The 21137-nt window shown below is 28.4% G+C and overlaps 1 protein-coding gene across 1 annotated transcript in view; it reads right to left on the bottom strand.

Annotated features, from left to right (window-relative positions):
* Positions 1-21137, bottom strand: part of LOC142318914 (limbic system-associated membrane protein-like) — a 1021193-nt gene that overhangs the window by 19004 nt on the left and 981052 nt on the right. The window contains exons 6-7 of the mRNA XM_075355580.1: positions 12124-12298; positions 5082-5209 (exon numbers count right to left, since the gene is read on the bottom strand). Of these exons, the coding sequence (XP_075211695.1) occupies positions 5082-5209; positions 12124-12298 (303 nt within the window). The remainder of the gene's footprint in view (positions 1-5081; positions 5210-12123; positions 12299-21137) is intronic.

Consider the following 21137-nt stretch of genomic DNA (forward strand, 5'->3'; position numbering starts at 1 on the left):
CAGAGGAGTTATATTTCTTTTCTGAGACTTTGTTACCTCACCACAGATGTAGCAGAAATTTTTTGGATGATTGCAATTATGAGGTATTGTTAATGCATTACAATAACTAATATTGATTAAAACGAAACACTTTATATAAACACATACTCACTTTACTGAATAACATATGAAAGCCAGCTACAAAACTGAATGTTACACACACGAGAATTCACACTTGAATGAGAATTAAAAATATTTCTCTAGACTGCATGACAGTTTATAAGTAAATATAATGACATAAATAACAATGAGTGGATGATATGTTTACAGTAAGATGAAAATAGGAAGAATGAATCACATTCTTATTAATTTTAATTAGTGTGTAGGTATTAAACATGATGACTAATGTCTAACAAATCAATGTGACAACAATTAAGGGACTGTAATAAGTAAATAAATTATTTTATTGAAAACAATATAATAAAATACATTCACAAAATGCTATGCTTATGGAGTTAATGGATGAAATTAGCTGAAAATAAGAATGGTAGTTATAAAAAAAACTAAGTCTGATAGAATAATTCTGATTACATATTTGAAATCAGCATGAAAAATACTACACGAATCAATTAATCACTCTCATTTAACAAAATCATTGTAGATCAGTGTTATTTGATAAATATTATGTTTTTAAACAATAAATTATTTACTGCATTATTCTAGATGAATTATATATTGTAAAGAATTCTAGAAATAAAGCCAATAAAAATAAATTCTTTATACCTTCTTTTAAAAAGTCCAGTTTCATAAACTGTGTCATCATTGTTATCTACCTTTGAAACTCCATCATATTCTCGATTTAAGTAATTCCTTTCCCTTAAAAATGGCAACTGGCTCAAAATTATATTGTTACAAGATTAATTTGGATTCTGAACTTAACAGCTACTTTTTAATTAAATCTTCTTAAGATAGAACTTAATTATTGACTTTATATCTATAAGATCAGATCTGGTAAAGAATTTTTATGGGACTAAAAACACTCTGTGGCACAATTATATTTTGCGCTATAAGTTGTTCTCTGTGGGATAACAAAATTTAAAATGAAAAAACTCATTAACAAATACACTGTTGAAATTTTCAGAAAATATTGAAAAGTAATCTTTGCAAAAAAACTTTTTTTACCCAGTTATTGGTTATGGTTTTCCTATTCTATTTAGTCTAACTTGAATTTTAAGTATGTTACCACCAGAATGACAATGTAGGAAAATTGTAGCTTAAAGTAAATATTTGAATATTCCTGTCAAGTGTTGGTCATAATTTCTTTTCTATGATGACTATTTCTCCAGATGCACCAATTATGATTATTGTGGTTAATTAGATGCCTAAATTCATTGTCTAAAATCCTGAAGGTTAAAATTGTAGTAGAAATTTTTCAAACGAAAATAAAATAGTTTGGTTAAATTGTTGTTAGCAGGGTATATTTAAGCGATTCTGATTTAAAAATGAATAAATATAAACCATTGAATTTGGGCAGTGAAAAATATGTTTTTATTTTTAATATTTAGTAAAATTGTCATTTAAAATAAAATGATCAATAATAGTTCATGAGCAATGTATTTTCTTAAAATAATACACATGAAAGTGCGTACTGATATCTTGCATTTTTGTATTTAAAATTTTTTCTAAATACTTATAATTTCGGGATTTGAAATAGAGAAATAACTAATAATTATGTAAATATAGAGAAATAAAATGCACATTCATATTACACTATAATTTATTTCTGAACGATTAATCAATTACGTTTGTTGATAAATAAATATGTAATAATTTTATATTGTATGAAGATTATTTTTAAATGTGTATCTGTAAAACTGATTCCAGTAAACACATAAACTAAATATTAATTGTGACATAATAACTGATATGCATGAAGTAGTTATAGCAATGTGGTACTGCATTTGTTTTGAAAAAAATTTCAGAAGTTCAAATAGTAATAAGATTGTCATTAATTTACAATTGATTAGATTCAATAATTTTTAAGTTTGGAAAAATCTTTGCTTCATAAATATTAATTTGGTATAAGTAGTGTGTGCTTCTGATCTTTCTAATATAAAAAAAAAGTCATCTTTTAAATAAATCTAAACAATACATTCAAAATTAATTTAAGCTTGAATAACTTAACTTTTTTTTCAAGTTTTCAGTTACAGACAGTGTTTGAAAATTTGTTTATATTTTTTTGGGCTGTTTAATATATACGATTTGTTAAAGCTTAAATTATCAAGTTTTAATTAATTATTAGCTATCATTGCTGGATTATAAAATTATATGATTGGAGGTAATTGACTAGAGAAACAGAGAAACATATTAAATTACTATCAATTAAAAATTTATGGGTTTAATTATTGACGCAGTTTCCTTATTCAATGTCTATGTACTGGAATATAATATTAATATATAAAAAAATTCACATTTTAAACATATGTAGACAATTTATTCAAAATGGAATATAACTTAATATTTCATTTTAATGTGCTTAAAACCTGTCCTGTAATTCTGTAAGGTAGATTATGTGAACTAAAAACTTGGTAATATAATAGTTATTTTTACAATTATTTTTTCTATATGATAATTTAATTGTGGTGTTCAATGACGTTTAGTGTGATTTTACCTCTAATGTAAAACTAATAATATAGCTTTATTTAGTTAAGATTCAAGAACCATTCACAAAAATTAAATTATTTAAAAATAGATCTTGATCATTAAATAATTGTCATTAGTACTGTAGTTATAAAATATATTTTTAAAAAATAACTCACATTTAAAATTATTTGGAAATAGCATTATGAAGTATAAATTATTACTCTAAAATTACCAAGTAACACACTTTTGATTTACTAGAATTCTATCTTCCAAAGAACCTTCTGGAGCTAATTAATGGCACCTTATTTAGTGGAGTTGGTTGTCAGCACAAAATGGAGAGATTGTGGGCATAAAAACCACTGTTAATTGCAAAGACAGTTATAATTCCTAATTCGCTCCAAAAGATTTTTTAGAAGAAAAATTTTCAGTATCTTGAAAGAGAGTTGTTTAATATTTAATAATTTTATCTGAAACAACAAATTATGCAGTAGAATTACTTTTGGAAAGATCTTCTTAAAGTAGAATTTTCACATCGTATTAAAAATGAACTATTAATAGTTTTAAACATTATAAAAAAATGTTATGTTTCGTTGTGCTGATCAATGAATTAATAAAAGAATATCAATTAATTTTATATGCTGTAATTAATTTTCTAATGATTTTTTCTTCTTCTGTAATTAATTTCCTTATATAAAATATTCTACTTTCTTTATAAAGAAATAAAAAACAAATCAGTAAAGATTAATATAGGTTCAAAAAATAATAAACAAAACAATTTGCAAAGCAATAAAAAAAATAATAAACTGGCTGTGGCCCAATATTGCTTTAAGACTAGTAATAAAATTCAACACATTTATTAGAAATTCGAACTTAAAGATGTTCAAAATAAATGATAATTTACAGGTGGAAAGCTTACTTTACTAACAAAAAATGTATCGTTAAAAAATGATGACGAATTAACATTTTTTAGGGCCTAAAACTATATTAAAAGTTTTGTGTAAATTATTCTATAATATGTTTTTATTTTTAGATAATATAACCATACTGTTTATAAGAGACCAGACACAAATTACTTATCCCTTCCTAAGATGGTGTAACCATTCTCATGGATAATCAAAATAACATGTCAGTTATAAATAGCAAAAATTAGCAATGAAGTGGTTTTTCAATGTGTTCTTCACTGAACCAGTTACTCAACATGCTGTGCTCACCAAAATGAGGGTGATATTCAGCCCTGAAAGTGACTATCACACTGCACAGGGACTAACTGTATTATGGCCTCACAGAGTAGTTACAGATAGTAAGACTATCTGTTGATGTAGACAACAAATTTATTTACTCCTTTCTGTTGTGGAACAATGATTATTATTTTATAATATAAATTTCTTAAGGTAGATCTCTATCGTATCTGACTATATATTTGGGAATTGAAACAAGGCATGCTCTCCAGTTCAGAAGGAGAGTCAGAATGTATAAATTGTGTTTAAGCTAATTGTTATTCTCTGACTGAACTGCTTATTGTGGGGTTAATTTTTTTAACTTTTTTTTTAAATTTTATAAATATAAATCAATCACAAGGTTTTTTACCCTTTATAATTGCTTTATGTTTACTTTTACTATTTCATTTACAATTTATTTATATCAATTAACAAATATTGTGTTGGTTTTGTCTGTGTGTTCATGGTACTTTCTGAATGATGCAACCAAACTGTGCTCATTCTAATCCTAGCTTTTTTAAAATCTGAGAGAGGTTTGATACTAAATCATGGGTATATCACTGATAGAGAAGTTTAAAAATTAATTTTAAGTTTTTAACTTAAAACTGAGAGGCCCTGGCTGACAATAGGATCAGGCTAGCTATATACTGATTATTTTCATTATAACAATCCTAAAGAAGTTTTATAAGTAAAAAAAAAATATATATTAAAAAATCTAATTAGAAATACTTAGGTTTTTTTTAACCTCCGAATCCACCGTTAGGCATTCTTCAGAGGATGAAATGAATGATTTGTAGCGTGTGTGAAAATGCCATGCCTGACCGGGATTCGAACACGGGACCTCCGAATGAAAGGCCAAGATACTACCACTCGCATCAAGAAATACTTAGTTTAAATATTTATTTCATTACTGGAAGGTCTAGGACAATTGTAACTTGGTCCCCAATTTGTAATTGTTGAGTTTAATTTTATTGTTGTTGTGTAAATTATATTATTTAATTATATGTTGCATTGAATTAGAATATAGTAAAATTACGTAATGTTTTTATAATTTTACTTATACCAATTTCTTTATAATTACTAATGATTACTACCTAACACTGAAAAGTACCTGTAGTTCTACAATTTTTCCTTCTATAAAGAGTTCTTGAGTATTTTTAGTTTTATTTTATTCCTTATACACATAATCCTTAATTATAATAATTAAAGTAAATTACACTGATAAACTACACTAATACTTACCATGACCTTTCTGTAGAGTAATCTCACTTCTTCAAGTGGAGGATAGCTCTCAATCAGCCATGATAAATTGTAACTGCTGTGTGATCTGCTGAACGGTGCACTGTGGAATTGTGCAGGGCTTGGACGCCCTTTAAAATCCACAAACATCCATTAGTAAATAATGAATTATGAATAAATACTTGTGAGATTATAAAATTATATTACTATATTTTACTTTATAATTATTCAGTATTTTTGTTTAAATCTTTAAGCAGTACAAACTCATAACAGAATAGACGATCTTTATTTGTGAATATAGTGCCATTATCTAGCTGATAGATGTTTTGAATTTTATTTTTACTATTCAATTTATTCTTATTTAGCAGGGCCATACAAAACTTCGACATATCATGTTGAAATGTTTCATTGAAGTCATATTTTATATGGTGTAATAGTGCCAAATAAGAAAATCATGTGCCTTCAATTTTGCTTATCAGCAAAATGAAGCTAATAGCAGTAGTTATTGACTGAGTATTTTAAAAAAAATCTTAGAATTTTTAATTCTTTTCGTAAGTTTTTTCTATAATAAATTTTAGTTATGTGTGTAACAAATTAGATAAAGTCCTAACGGCATCAAGAAAATAAATAATTACAAAAGACTACACATTTTGTCTCAAGAACAAATAAATTTGTCCATAGGTTATTATTTAAAAAATATTAATTACTTAAATTATAAAGTACTTCCTTATTCAGACATAAATTGAGAATTATACATTTTTGATCTTTTAGGTGACTGTACTGAAAATCATATACTGACTGAGTCAGTTTATTTCAAATTTTCACATTATTTTATATTTCTGCTAGGATTACTGTAATTGATTTGAGTGTTATTTTCTGCCCTTCCTAGCATTGTCACTCAAATATTCATAGTTAACGCATTTTGGAGTATCTCCATTAGGTACTTAATAGTTTTGGAAACAGAGGTACTTCGAATCAAATCTACGACTGTAAGAGTCCATCTAGAAGGAGCAGAAATACAAAAAAAATTAAGTTCAACAAAAATTTAAAACTGAAATAAATTTCAGTTTAATATAACAAAAGAATTCTTCTAAAGACTTTTTTCAAACAAATAGGATGTTAAAATTTAAAAAAAAAACCAGTTATAAATAATCCACATTGCAATGTTAACAAAATCATTTAATATATCTGGTGAAAGAATGGATAAAATATGATTTATTAAAATATTTTCATAAATCAGCATAAAACCAGTGCTAATCACAGGCTTGAGATACAAAAAATTTGATAACTTACATACTATTTCAACACTTTCTAATATAATTAGCAATAATTACAAAATAATTATTGCTTTCTTTATAATTACAATGTCTAAAATATTAATGTCAAGATCTAACCCAGTAAGTAACCACAGATTTGGTATCACTGCTGTACTGAAAATAATCATTGGATCAATTTTTATGTGTACTCTATACATATTAATTTTTTCTGGTAACACTGTTACTTGAAAAGTTTCATCAGTTAAATATATTTGAAAATTTTCTCACCATATTTTTCTCATAAAACTTTATGTTTGGTAAGACTATCAATCAGGTGGATGCATCCTACATGTTTCTGTTAAAACTATGTTTGTTTATTGCGAGAAACCATTTGATTAGTGAGGATAAAATGATCCTGAAAAGCCAGTATTCATACCATTGGTGCAGACTAAAAATAGAGAGCCTTCTGTTATAAGACTAAATGATATGGATAAGTCAGTTTTTGATACAAAATTTTAGCAACTATATCATGATGTTTGTATTCAGGAAATATTTTCTTGATTCTGTTTTACAATTTCTTTTTGATAAGAATATCCCTTTTGTATTATTCACATCCATCTTTGATTTATTATTAATGTTTTCTTTATTAATCTTTTTACAACTTCAAAGTATTATTTGTTTTTTCTATTATATGTTGCTATTCCTAAAATGTGGTATATGAGTTTATGTTTCTCCTTCTAATCTTTTGTACAAAGTTTTTTTAATAATGTTTAGTTAAAGCTGTAGTGTGAGGTAGTTTACTTTAGATTCTGGGGTGATAGTAACCTTTACTTTTTCTTCTGGTTGTCATACCTATAGCTATTACAAATCTGTGTAAATATGCTCATAAAGATGTTATTTGCTAATTTAATTAGTTCCCTATACTTAACATTTCCTGTTCGTTGTAACGGGAAGATATTACTTGTACTATTACTAATTTTGGATAGTGCTTATATATTCCTTATTAGGGTGGTGTATATATATATATATATATATATATATATATCTCACTATAAAAAAAATTACCAGACTTATTAATAAATGCCTGTAATTTCACTGTTTATATTATGCATCAGAAATTATAAGTTGGATTACACTGAAAGGGTAAAAACGTGTACACAGCTAGGCATAAAACAAAGATGCTTATTATCTTTCTAGTGTTACAAATTACACGATTTTTACAACTTCTAATTACAATATATAATGAATATTATTGGGTATATTTGATGGTTCAAAAAGAAAACAATATATGAATGCTTACTGTGTTGTGTGTGTGGGTGTGCATGCACGCATATGTGTGTGTGGGGGTGGGTGGGTGTGTAATATAATTTTGTTGCTAACACCAGAATGATATCCTCAAAATTAAATGTAATCAATGTTTTTTTTTGCTATATCACTAATAAATAACTTTAAACCTGTACTTTTAGAATTAAACCTTTAATAAAAATTATTTTAATAAGATAGAAATAATTTAGAAATCAAAAAAATATTTGTACTTGTTATAATTAATAATTTTTATTTAATGAAAATGACTTGTTTGTTAAATAAAGGTGGGAAAATATATTGCAGTCATTAAATGAAAATGATTAATTTCTTTTTTCCAACTTCTACATGAATATAACAAAAATAAGATTACAGCAGTAGCATATGGTAGTTTTACTCTGTTTAATGTGTTCAGTTTTTCATAGTCTCTACTCAAATGTTATCAGATACCTTTGGGAGCCATTGTTTTAACAATGCTTTAGAATTTTCATCATTCTTGCGAAAAAGTATGAAAGGTTACAGCACAACAAAATGGCATCTGATATTTTCTTACATATATTCTTTGTAATTTTCAGATACTCATTCTAGTTAAAAAAAAAAGTGTGTATATATATATATATATATATATAAAACACTACATTTTCATTACAAATGATAAATAAATGTTAGTGTTATATTACTATCTGCATTAATTCTTACAATTTTTAAAATATAAACATTTCATTATAAATCTGAACTAAATATTATAAATCTGTTTTAAAAAAATTCATTTCATAAACTTTGGATTGGTTTATCATTACAAAAGTTTACGTTTTAAAATCTGAAATATCAACTCTGACTGTCGTGGATAAATCATAGCAAAATGCTTTTTAACTATAATTAAAATTGTTAAAAAATAAAATTAGAATTATATATTCAAAATTAAAAAGAATTCTAAAATTGAGTTTTTATATTTTGCTAGATGATTTATTTAAAACTTAGGGCAAAATTTATCCTCTGATTGAAAGAATACAGTATGTATGCTGAAGTACATAAATGTGGCATACAAACTCTTATGTACACAGCAAGCACACAGAGCTTTATATTCACAGATAATGTAACAGAAGGATCTTATGAGGCAAATCCCAGCATATTATTTCCATTGACTATTTCCATTTATTATTTCCATAAGGTACTCATTACTACAGATAGATTTGGAATAAATTTGTGTTCAAGAGTTAGATACAAAAGTACAAATTAGTAAAATGTATAAAATTATTGTACCTTATTTTTTTACTGAAATCTATTTTCATTAAGTTGCATTAAAGAGTATCATTAAAAAAATACAGTAAATTGCATCATCTAACAAAATATTAACTTAAAAAGCTACAGTTAGTAGGATTTTTAGCTTGTACTACTATAGTTTTCAATCTATTTTTTATTACTTTTTTTTTATCGATTGATTATAAAAACCTTTTCTTGCTACATGTATTTTCAATTTCTTCAAAGATACTTGTTATTTTTACAAAAACATTTGTTAGCAAACTTTATTACCTGAACTGTTTTCTTGAGTTATTACTCCTTTCTATCTTTTACAACCTGAATGTTTTGTTTCCTGTTGATGAAATGTACATAAAAAATGCATACATGAAGTATTTTACTATCCTGGATCTTTTTTTTTAAATATCTGGCTCTGCTTGTTTTGTTGTTGCTATCTGACTATTAAAGAGATCACTTATAATTCTTTTTATTTCTGTGTTACAAAAAAATGGGTATATATTACTGTGATATCATCAAAAATTAAAAACTGACGTACGGTCACATTCATGATCTAAATAATTAAAATGTAAAAATATTTTGTTAGTTTGAGGTTCTTGTATGTTAGTACATTAGATTTTTAAAATGGTATCTTTAGAAGATAGTCTTAATTTTACACTCAGCTTACTGTATTCTTTTTTTAGCTCATTAAATGAGAAAGACAAAAAGAAAAAGAGATTGCTTTTGATTAAAATTTTTTAATTTACTTTGGAGATACTTATCAGTTGTTTTTTTAATTTATTTCAATATATTTATAGCATTAATAAATAAACGAATTCTGTAAATAAAGTAATGAGACTGGTTCACAAAAACTTTTTATTTACAATCCAATTATACATCGACTCTACACCTTCAAAATAGTTCCTTTGGGAGGTCACGCAGCGCTTCAAACAGTTTTTCGATTCTTTATAGCAGTGTTAGAACTCAGAAACCGGAATATCCTTCAGATGATTGATTACATTTCTTTTAATGTTTTCTACTGTTCCAAAATGGTGTTCTTTGAGGTGTTTTTTTAAAGTTGGGAACAGGAAAAAGTTGTAGGGACTCAAGTCAGGCGAATAAGGTGGTTGAAGAACTACAAGAATGTTTTTCATAGCCAAAAACTCATTAATTATGAATGCAGTGTGACAAGGTGCATTGACATGATGCAGCATCCACTTGTCTTTGATTGCTAGTTTCACGCAGGCAACTCTTTTCGCAGTCTTTCAATAATTTCTCGGTAAATATATTGATTTACAGTCTGTCCTGTAGGCAGAAACTCCTTATGGACAATCCCATTACTATCAAAGAAACAAATTAGCATGGTTTTGATTTGTTCATTTTTGCTTTTTTGGGCATGGTGAGTTTGAAGTGTGCTACTCTTGCTCTGCGTTTTGTTTCTGGGTCATACTTAAATATCCAACATTCATCACCAGTAATAAAATTTTTTTAGAAAATCAGGATCAGTTTCAATTTGCCCTAGAAGATTGTGGCACACTTCCACCCTGTTGTTTTTCTGTTCAACAGTGAGGTGTTTTGGATCAATTTTACACAAACCTTTTTCATGTCCAATTCGTTTGTCAAAATTTGATAGACTGTGCATGGTTCAAATTCAATTGTTCTGCAATCATTCTGACAGTTAATTGCTGATCGTACCATACCAAGTCTATGATTTGCTCAAATTGTCGTCACGTTTTGACGTTAACGGTCTTCCAGAGTATGGATTGTATGCAACTGATTCTTGACCATCTGAAAATGCTTTATACCACCTAAAAATTTGGGCTTGTGACAGAGCCCTCTCAATATGCCCTTTTCAATCTTGTAAAAGTTTCACTAGCATTCTCACCAAGTTTAACACAAAACTTGATTGCACAATGTTGCTCATAAATAATATCACTCATTTTTGTAACGCACAACAAAAACTCGTTTCACGGAAACTTTGTTTATATCTCATGTGGCAAAAATAGACTAAAAATATTAATATCTAATATAAATCAGCTGTTCATATAACTATATATTTACTTGTAACTTTATAATGTTGCCACTTTGGCTGCCAAAAAAAATTAGTCTTATTACTTTATTTACAGATATAATATATACATAATATATGTATATATTAGGTATATGTATGCCATAGTGATAATAGTTGTAGGCAACCTGACATAAGTCATAAGTCTCTCAAAAAATGATATAGCCATCTTAAAACACAACAAGCATCCAATGTTCGATTAGCAAGGAAAGTGAGGAGTGAAGTGGCATCATGTCACCTCTTTCACTGAGTCAAATATAAGTTGGATATTAGTACGTCAATGCCGTTTAAATAATAGTAATTCAATATAAGTATTCACTATAGTGAATATATTTACTTTCAGAGAAAGCTATTGTAACTCGTACTTCTAATACCTAAAAAGTACCACACAGTCATAAAAGAGACTGTGACAGATAGTGCAAAACAACACAAATTGATGTATTCCTTTCTGCTGCGAAACAATGTTGTATGTATATATACATACATACATATATATAAAATATAACTAAAAAAAAGGAAGTATGTAGACATACATGTTACAGTATAGAAAATCACAAACATTCATTAAAAAAAAATTATATTTTAATCAATGGTATGCAGTGATCAGAATAATGTTAATTATAAAATGGTAACACATATCTAATTAACCTTATTCAATATTTCCACAAATTTTGAAGTGTTTACATTATTAACATAACCAACTTTTTTAAATTAAATTAATTTGATAACATTTAAAATAATTCATTAATTACATTCATTAAATTAAATTCATTAATTACATTTAAGTTAATTCTCTGAAGAGAATTTAGAACCTGATGATATACAGGTATTCCCTTGATTATTTTTTTCTATATTTCAGTTATCTTGGAATTTTAACAATTACTAAATTCCATTTTTTTAAATTTTTCTAGAGCTTTATTGATTCACAAATATTTTTTTTGAGCAAACTAAAAAGTTGTGTTGTATCATTTGAATAACATTGCAGATACTATTGACAAGAATATGAAGTTGCATATCTGAGTAAATTTTGTTACTAACTTAGGCTTATTAGTTTCTCTAGAAGTGCTACTAATTGGATTATAATATAATTATGAGGTACCTCAGTAGTACGAATAAATACCATCTGAGTGGATTTAAGTCTGATAAATAAACTAATGTTATACTTTAACTGCTGATATTTTACCTGAGAGTTCAATGTATTTTTTGGTTCGACCAAGGGAATTTTCTGCAACACAGCTGTAATTACCAAAGTCACTACTTTGTACATTATGTATAGTTAACATATGCTTATTTCCTCGTGTATCCATAGAGCGTCTGTTGGTTGGATCAAGAAGAAAACTGTCCTGGTACCACAGCATCTGAAAAATATGAAGAAATCTTTTAAACTGTTGTAGAAGAACAAAATTAAAAATGATTCTTTACAAAAAAAAAATCATTTTTTCCACAGTAGGAAATCTATTTAATCTTAGTAAAAAAAAAAATAAAAAGCTATATACAAATTTAAAAATTATTAACTTCTTTTTATAATATGAAAAGGCTATAAAAAGTCTATAAGTAGGTGAAATCCAAAGTCAGCCAAAAAAGTGGCAGAATTAATTATTTATAAAAACATTATTTGTGTTTTTTTTTAATGTCATAATTATAAGACTGGCTGAATTTTTATAATTAGCTGGATATTTCTAGATGTAACATAATCCTGGGAATATGTCAGAATGTTTCTTAAGGAAACCTGAGCCTGTTTTTCAGATGAGTATTTAATATTGCAGGAAAAAAAATTATTGCAAACTTATTTGAGCTGAGTAGTGCAAACTTTATCAGTGTATCATGACTGATCAATAGTGCAGCAATTGAGTAATATGCTTTTTCCAAATCAGTAAAAATAATTGAATTTACTGGAAAGTTTTTTGCAGGATGGAGCCCACTGTTTAGAAGGACCTGAAGCACTCTTTTGGATGAGTGTTTGGTTTGTTTTGTGGCCCCCTCTATCGGTAGTGTATTTTTTTTGCTCTATCTACCTCTTTTCTCTTGTCTTTCCCAGTTGTGTTACATGGGTTAGTGTGATACACCTGATGGATATTTTATCATTTGGAGACCATCAGGTTACCTGGAATTTTTATTTTTAATTTGCCAGCAGCATTTCAGCTTTCACATGGTTTTTCCTTTTTTTAGCCACCGGGACTACCATTAGGTATTGCTTCAGAGGATGAGATGAAATGGCAACTTTGTAGTGTGTGAAAATGCCATATGATAGGTATTTAAACCTGGGACCTCCAGATGAAAAGCCGGATGTCTTTCACCTAATGGAATGTTTCGTTCAACTTCATGCAACAGTAGTTGTATTTTATCATTTTTATTATTTTATCTTATTATCAGAGGTATATGACAAACAAATTCCTTCACCAGATTACATTGCTTGTACAGGACTCAAAATCCTCTGTGTAAAAGTAGCAGGGTTTGACTTATACCCACAAAACCAAAAATTGAGGAAGAAGTGATAAAAAATAAGGAAAACCAAGAAATAGTGCAAAAACCTACCCCTGGAGGAACCACTTTAAGACACCACCAACAGAAATGAGTTAAGATCTTCTCCAGGACTGCCAACACTCTGACCACAATCATTTTACGAGAATAGAGGATTTTTACCTGCATGAGAGGAATAATGATTAAGTGTTGGCTATTTTGTATGGGTTACATTTATAAAAGAGCCACCAATGAATTAGTATAGGGGATCCTAAAAATCTTGTCATACCTGGAATTGTGAGTATTTATTTTATGTCATCCCTGATGACTTGGAACTGAGTGTGGACTAAACTTGTAAACTGTTCAGACCACCCACTGGATATAATTCATACAATACAGGTATCACTAATTGTAATAATATCTGTGCATTACTTTGAAACTTTTCAAACATGTTGAAATTTAAATTCATATGCATGTTATATTCAATTAAAATTCTGTAGAGCATCAGTATCTGGGGAAAGGTTTCTGATATTGAATTTTTTAATATTTTTGTGATGATACTTCCTATTCATACAGGTATTCCAATATTCAGATTTACTTCATTCCTTTTTTCAAATTCACTCCTTGTCTGCAATAATATCTGAATCAAAATTTATATATTTTTATTTGAGCTTCTAATTATGGGATTGTTGACTGAAATAGATTTAAAGGCTAGAAAGTGTTAATATTAGTAACATTTATGGATTTTATAATATTAAATTTACTAAAAGTTTAGAAATTTTGAATTATTTAACACTTTACATATTCTGTTTAATCTCAAAATTGTTTAGGTGGTTTAAAACCAACTAAACAATTTTAGGTGGTAGTTTTTGAAATCTAAATTTTTCTAGCAGATGTGAAAGATAAAAAATAGCCTTGAATGAACAAGAAATTATTTATTGAATATCTAAAACACGTGGTTTTAATTTAGGTTCTTCTGGTTTTATATATCAATACATAATAATTTATTTTTTAATAATAGATATATTTAGTTATGTTTTTTAAATTTTTGGTTAAGCTGTGTACAATTAATGATTAAAAAAGAAACTTTTCATAACTATAATTTAATACACTGATGTTGCTATATTACTACTACTACAGTACTAGTAAGCTTGCTTCGTAAATAATGGAAACTTGTGTTTTATGTATACTATGAGCTTAGTGATAAAGTGCATAAACAATACAGTTTAAGAATTTATGAATGTTCACAAGAAAATAGTACATGTTTACACTATATATCATAATTTACTACACACTGCTGAGTTACTATGTTTATACAAATAATTTTCACTTTAGAAGTTATTATATGTGAATTAATATTGGTGTGGGATCTCTAGTGGTCATTGGAAAAAATTCACTTTGCTAGGGAAAGTAAACATAGACCTTGTTTAGCATACTGTTAGTTTAGAAACTAAAAAAAAAAAAATAAAAACTTGGGTCACACTATAGAAGCGAAGCTCTTACTCAATATTATATGAGTTATTAATGGTGTAAAATAACATATACACAAATGATAACATTTTTTATTAATAAGAAATATGAACTAACAATGAAATACACATATTATAAAAACTATTTATTTACATAAAACTGAAAAATGTAAACATAACATTGAAGTTTAATCATTATTATAAGTTGGAGAATGTGTTTTCTATACTATATTGTCAGCTGCATTGCATCACATGCATAAGGCATAGTTGGGGAATCAGCTAGTGCATGACGCTTTCTCATGATGGTCGTTTTTTCTCAGCTGACTTCCCATCCCGAAGCCTGCGTAAGAAGCTTTGCTTCAAACATTTGCTCTACAAAAAAATTCTTACTTATATGATCATTTTCTTTCTTTGTATCTTAATTTTTCATTTACTTTAAGTTCTATCAAAACATATTTTCTATTACAGGTTATGTCTGTATATTCTATTTCCTGTGCCTTGTGTAGATTCTGCTGTTGGTAAAGACATGCCTGGTGTTTTATACTCTCAACATTTTAAGGTCCCTGAAAGGAAATTTGGGATTGCTATCTCATCTCAGTCATACCTATATTCATATCCACAAATCCATTATAATACATGAAGTAAATTCTTGATAAGCTAGATATATCTAATTCTGATAAAGGGTACAGTAAGATTTAAATAAATGCCATTACTTTTTCATTCCATGTAAGAGTAAGTTTTATATCATTAATTTTTTACCGCTCCCATCAGTTTACCCAAATTTCTTCAGTGCTATTTAATTATATTAATATAAAGGCTTAATTTATATGCTTACTTAAGTAGAATTAATATTTTGACAGAAGAACACTGATTATTTATCAGCAGTAGGTAATTTTTGTATGCAATGTTATTACAGATAAAAATTCAAATCTTTGAAATATACATATAACTTTAAAGAAACTTATTTATGCCTAACAACAAAGTACATAAAATAATAATTAACAAAATAGAAGCACAAAAATTTATATATAAAAATACCCTTAATGGAGATAAACATGAAAGAGATTCTAGGTACAGCAGAACCATTCATTACCAGATGCCAGTAATTCTAAAAAAAATTCCTTTTTATGTTCATAATAAGGCATAATACAGACTTTTTTTTAAAACTTAATCATAAAAGTCAGTAAACATACCCAGTTGTATAATAATACTCATTTCCTCTATGTGAACAGCAAGTTTTTAAACAGTTGTCACACTCTCAATTTGTTCTTTCAGTTAAAAGGAATTCAGGTCAACCAATCTTCCAGGCAATCAGTTAAAGACTGATTGGGTTTTATGTCAGTCCAGTGATTCTGGCTACGACTCTTACAGTTATCTACCATATCCCTTTTACTTTGCAATTGCAAGTTTGAAAAAAGGAATCAGATGTTTATATAGAGATGTGATATTAGGTCTTTTATATGAAAAATTGTTGAGAGTTGTCTGTGCAAAGCACCATACTTTTCTTACAAATACAGTATCTATTCCGATTCATTTATAAATTTCCTACTACCAGTTGTAATGGAACCCACTACTCTTAATAATACACAAAATTCATTTACAAGGGTGACACGATCTTGTTACATTAAAATAAAAATGTCAGTGATGTTCCATTATGTGGATCAAATTCTAAAAAACTGTCTAATATAGGTTAACATTTTTATTTAAAATTTTCAATTCATATTTATTATTTAGAGTTTTATTAATGAGAGATTTTAAACAAATTTAAAACAATGTATTTTGGTGGAGCATTAAACCAGTTTAAGTAACCTTTGCAGTAGAAGGTTCATTTTTATTATTACAAGTAGTATTATTTTCATATTATTATGGGTCAGTTTTTAAAAAAAATTAACAAATTTACAAAAAAATAAAATTAGTATGATATTAGAGAATTTGGAATAGAACTTCAAAAATAGACCACTATTTGTGCTTGCTGCTAAAAAAAAGGGGAATAAACCACTAATTAAACATTGCTATTCATGACAGGATTCTTGTATTCTTAACCCTTTCGGCCTCAAGCCTATTTCGTAAGTACTAGTTAAAACCTCAAGCACGTTTTTCAAAAAAAGGAGACATTTGGTAGAAATGCCACAAAATCAACAATATACACGATAAAATTATGAAAAAAATTGTACTTACTCAGTAAACTATGTAGATGGTGGTGCTGCGATCCAAAATGGTGTTACACCTTTGATTAATTTAAAAAAAAAAAATTCAACTTTTCTTCATTTTCAAAAAAAAATACTATGTTTGTTTTTTATTTGAAAAAAATCCTTGCTATTTATATCTAATCTGTCACTGTTTCTAAAACTACAATTATTTGTGAACAAAATAAAAAAAAATTCACTTAAAAAGTCATATTATTTACAGTTATTGAAATTTTTGTTACCACATTATTTTTTAACATTTATGCTTTGAAAGGCATTCTCCGTGTAAGCCTTTACTACAGCGGATACAAACTGTTCTTGATCTTCTATGTCTTTTTTCTTGTGTACAAACGCAGCACCTTGCTTCCTTTTTATCAGGTAATTTTCTCAACCCAGGTGGCCCTTGTGGATCTTTGAGAATGGCTTTTGTTTTTAACCAGTCATTTGCCAGTGCTTCAATAACTTCTATGTTGAACTGAAGTCTTGATTTAATTTTTTGTCCTTTGTTATGTTGCTGATACAAAATATATGAATTCAAAAGCATTCTCCCCATTACATTAAAGGTCACCTTCTTCCAATAACGCATGGTTTTCCTTTCATCCAAGTATGAATACAACATCATGTCTGACGTATCTATCCCTCCCATGTACTTATTATACTCATGTATTATAGCTGGCTTTGATACAATTTCTTGCCCGAGAGAGACATTTACTTCAACATTTCTTGCCATATATTTACTTGAAAGAAGTAAAACAGGAGCTTTTTGAGATTTCTTTTCCTTATATGCACAAGCAAGTACCGGACCAGAACGAAAATACAGCTTTTCACCAACAGAAAACATTTTTTTAAATTGCTGGGGTAAAAAGTTTCTATTTTTACGGATGGTACCTGTGACATATGTACCAGCAATAAACAAATATTTTAGTAAAGGTACTGACATAAAAAAGTTATCCACAAAAACATGGTAACCTTTATTCAGATAGTTACACATAACTAATAATTTTTTAACTACATAATAACCTAAACCTAATGTAGCAATTTCCTGCTTATCTTCTTGACTTTTAGCCCCTTTGTAAGTAAAGAAAGCTAAACAGTAATTAGTAACAGAGTCGCATAGCATCCAAAATTTTAACCCCCAACGGTGGTGATGTTTATTTGGCAAGTATTGTAACAATGAAGTGTGACTCTTAGTACCAACTAAGCTCTCATGTATACTGATTTGTTCATGAGGAGTATAATGATGCCGAAATACTGTATTTGCGTGATCAATAATTGGTTGATACCTCATGCAGGGGTCATAATCAGCATGGCCAGGCAGGGGACAACTTGCACTATCAACTAAATGAAAAAATTTCAAAATAATTCTAAAATGGTGCGCTGAAAACATTTTACCAAACCAAGGGGTTGCCTGTGATGATACTGTACTCCAGTAACTCTTAAGAGTAGGTTTTCTAATTATCCCCATATTCAGTATGCAAGCTATAAAACCTTTCATTTCAGAAATGGTAATATTTTTCCATTTTCGGTATGGTTCAGACAGCCTATCTCTATTTGCATTTAAATATTGACTGGCTGATCTATTGGTTTCTTTCACCATCAGTTCAAATAAATTAAGTTTAAATAATAAATAAAAATAAATTATAGGTGTGGAACCTGGATTAGGCATATGTTTTGGGCCGGGGAGTTCCAAAAATTGATGTAGAAGAGGGACATTATCTTCCGGTTCAATGATGTTTCTGTAGGCCTCATCTTCTTCTGAATCCCCATCACTATCACTTGTGATTAATTCAACATCTTCTTCAGCCCCACTGTCACTAGATAATTCGAAATCGCTATCAGTATCATCAACAAAAAAGTTATTAATTTCTGCATCAGTAAGACGTCTACTAGGCCCGGACATTGCAGAAAAAAACACCGAACTAACGAATAAACCTGAATATTTTACGGATCACAGTAACTAAAACTACAACTAATATTCTAATTAAAACTCTAATTTCAAAAAATAATATTATAATACCTATAAAAAATCCCTTATAAACGCATGGAGTAACCAAAACATAACCATTAATGCACGGAAACATTTCTGTTTACATCAGAGATTGTCGGAATTTAAATCGATTATTCTCTAATATACCTATCGTAAAATGAAAACAACCTACACTATCGATATCTACGAATATCTTTTGAGCGATCTAGCGGTAACAAAGAAATATATGAACATTATAACTACATACCGACATATCGTACGGGTGAGACTTTTGGCACAAGCACTCATGTACGATATATCGTTACCTTAAGGCTCTAAGGGTTAATATAAAGTTTAGTAGAATATTATTTATTTAAGATTAAATTGCATAACAGTGGTCTGTTAGTTATAAGATAGGAACTTAATTTTCTTGTACAACTAGTCTTAACAAACCAGTAAGTACTAAAATAGTGTTTTAATTTACTCCCAAAAATAAAAGAGCTTGTTTTTAAAGATATTTATCTATCCACATAAATTACTTTCACTATAGAATAAACTAGTGTTTGTTCTACAAATACTACAAAGTATGAAGATGAATGGGTAAAAAACTAATATCTGTGAAACCGATAAATTCCTAAGATCTTTACTCCAAATTTTCAATACGACAGTCCAAATTTGTGATAAGTTTGTCACTGAATTAGGAATAATTACCATTATAGTATGACTAATTTTGAAATAAAATTCTAATTTTTTTAAATTTCTAATATTTTTACACTACTCTTTATTTATAGCATATTTTTGACAGAAGAATGATGTCTTAGTTTCTGCAAGGCTTTTTGTTGTCAGTTGCTTGGGCAGACATTGCATCAATCATGAGAGTGCATTTTCTTCTTGTTTTCTTTGGCCTGGTTGTGCTAGTACTTTTAATTACAGATGCCAGACTGCAGTGATGAAAGACTCCTGGTCAGATTAATCAGTTTAAGGTAGTAGAATAACTATTATTCTTATCAGTTACCATGGCTTCCTCCATTTTACATTAATCAAAATAATCAGTTTTCCAAATACATGTATCTGATTTGAAGATCTGATAAGCATCAAATAATTTTCTTGGTTAATTAATTACTTTAATTTTTGATTAATCAAGTAATTCTCTTGATATTAACTGCCGTGACAACCTTTAAGCAATTTCAGAAGATTGATGAAAAAAAAAAATCATTTTCAGTTTAATCAATTCAAACAACCGGTTATCAGTATTTCAAAACGTAGAAGATAAAATGGGAAAATGGCCTACAACATATTTTTCTGTTAGGTCAGTTTTCCTCCTCTATGAATCATGAGACCTTGCCGTTGGTGAGGGGGCTTGAGTGCTCAGGGATACAGAGTAGCTGGACCGAAGGTGGAACCATATCGGAGAGGTATCTGTTGAGAGCCAGACTAAGGAATGATTCCTGAAAGAGGGCAGTAGCTCTTTCAGTAGTTGTTAGGGGCGTGAGTCACAATGACTTAAACGGCCATATCAACATCACTCAGTCCTCTGAGTACTGCGCAACTGAAAGCAATGGAAAACTACAGAAAGGTAAAGTCGATAAATGGGTGGAATATATTGAAGAGTTATACGGAGGAAATGAATTAGAAAATGGTGTTATAGAGGAAAAAGAGGAAGTTGAGGAAGATGAAATGGGAGAAACAATACTGAGATCTGAATTTAAGAGAGCATTAAAAGATTTAAATGGCAGAAAGCCTCCTGGAATAGACGGAATACCTGTAGAATTACTGCGCAGTGCAGGTGAGGAAGCGATTTATAGATTATACAAACTGGTGTGTAATATTTATGAAAAAGGGTAATTTCCGTCAGACTTCAAAAAAAGAGTTATAGTCATGATACCAAAGAAAGCAGGGGCAGATAAATGTGAAGAATACAGAACAATTAGTTTAACTAGTCATGCATCGAAAATCTTAACTAGAATTCTATACAGAAGAATTGAGAGGAGAGTGGAAGAAGTGTTAGGAGAAGACCAATTTGGTTTCAGGAAAAGTATAGGGACAAGGGAAGCAATTTTAGGCCTCAGATTAATAGTAGAAGGAAGATTAAAGAAAAACAAACCAACATACTTGG

This window comes from Lycorma delicatula, chromosome 2, assembly GCF_047948215.1.
Source record: "Lycorma delicatula isolate Av1 chromosome 2, ASM4794821v1, whole genome shotgun sequence".
In the NCBI taxonomy this organism is placed as follows: domain Eukaryota; kingdom Metazoa; phylum Arthropoda; class Insecta; order Hemiptera; family Fulgoridae; genus Lycorma; species Lycorma delicatula.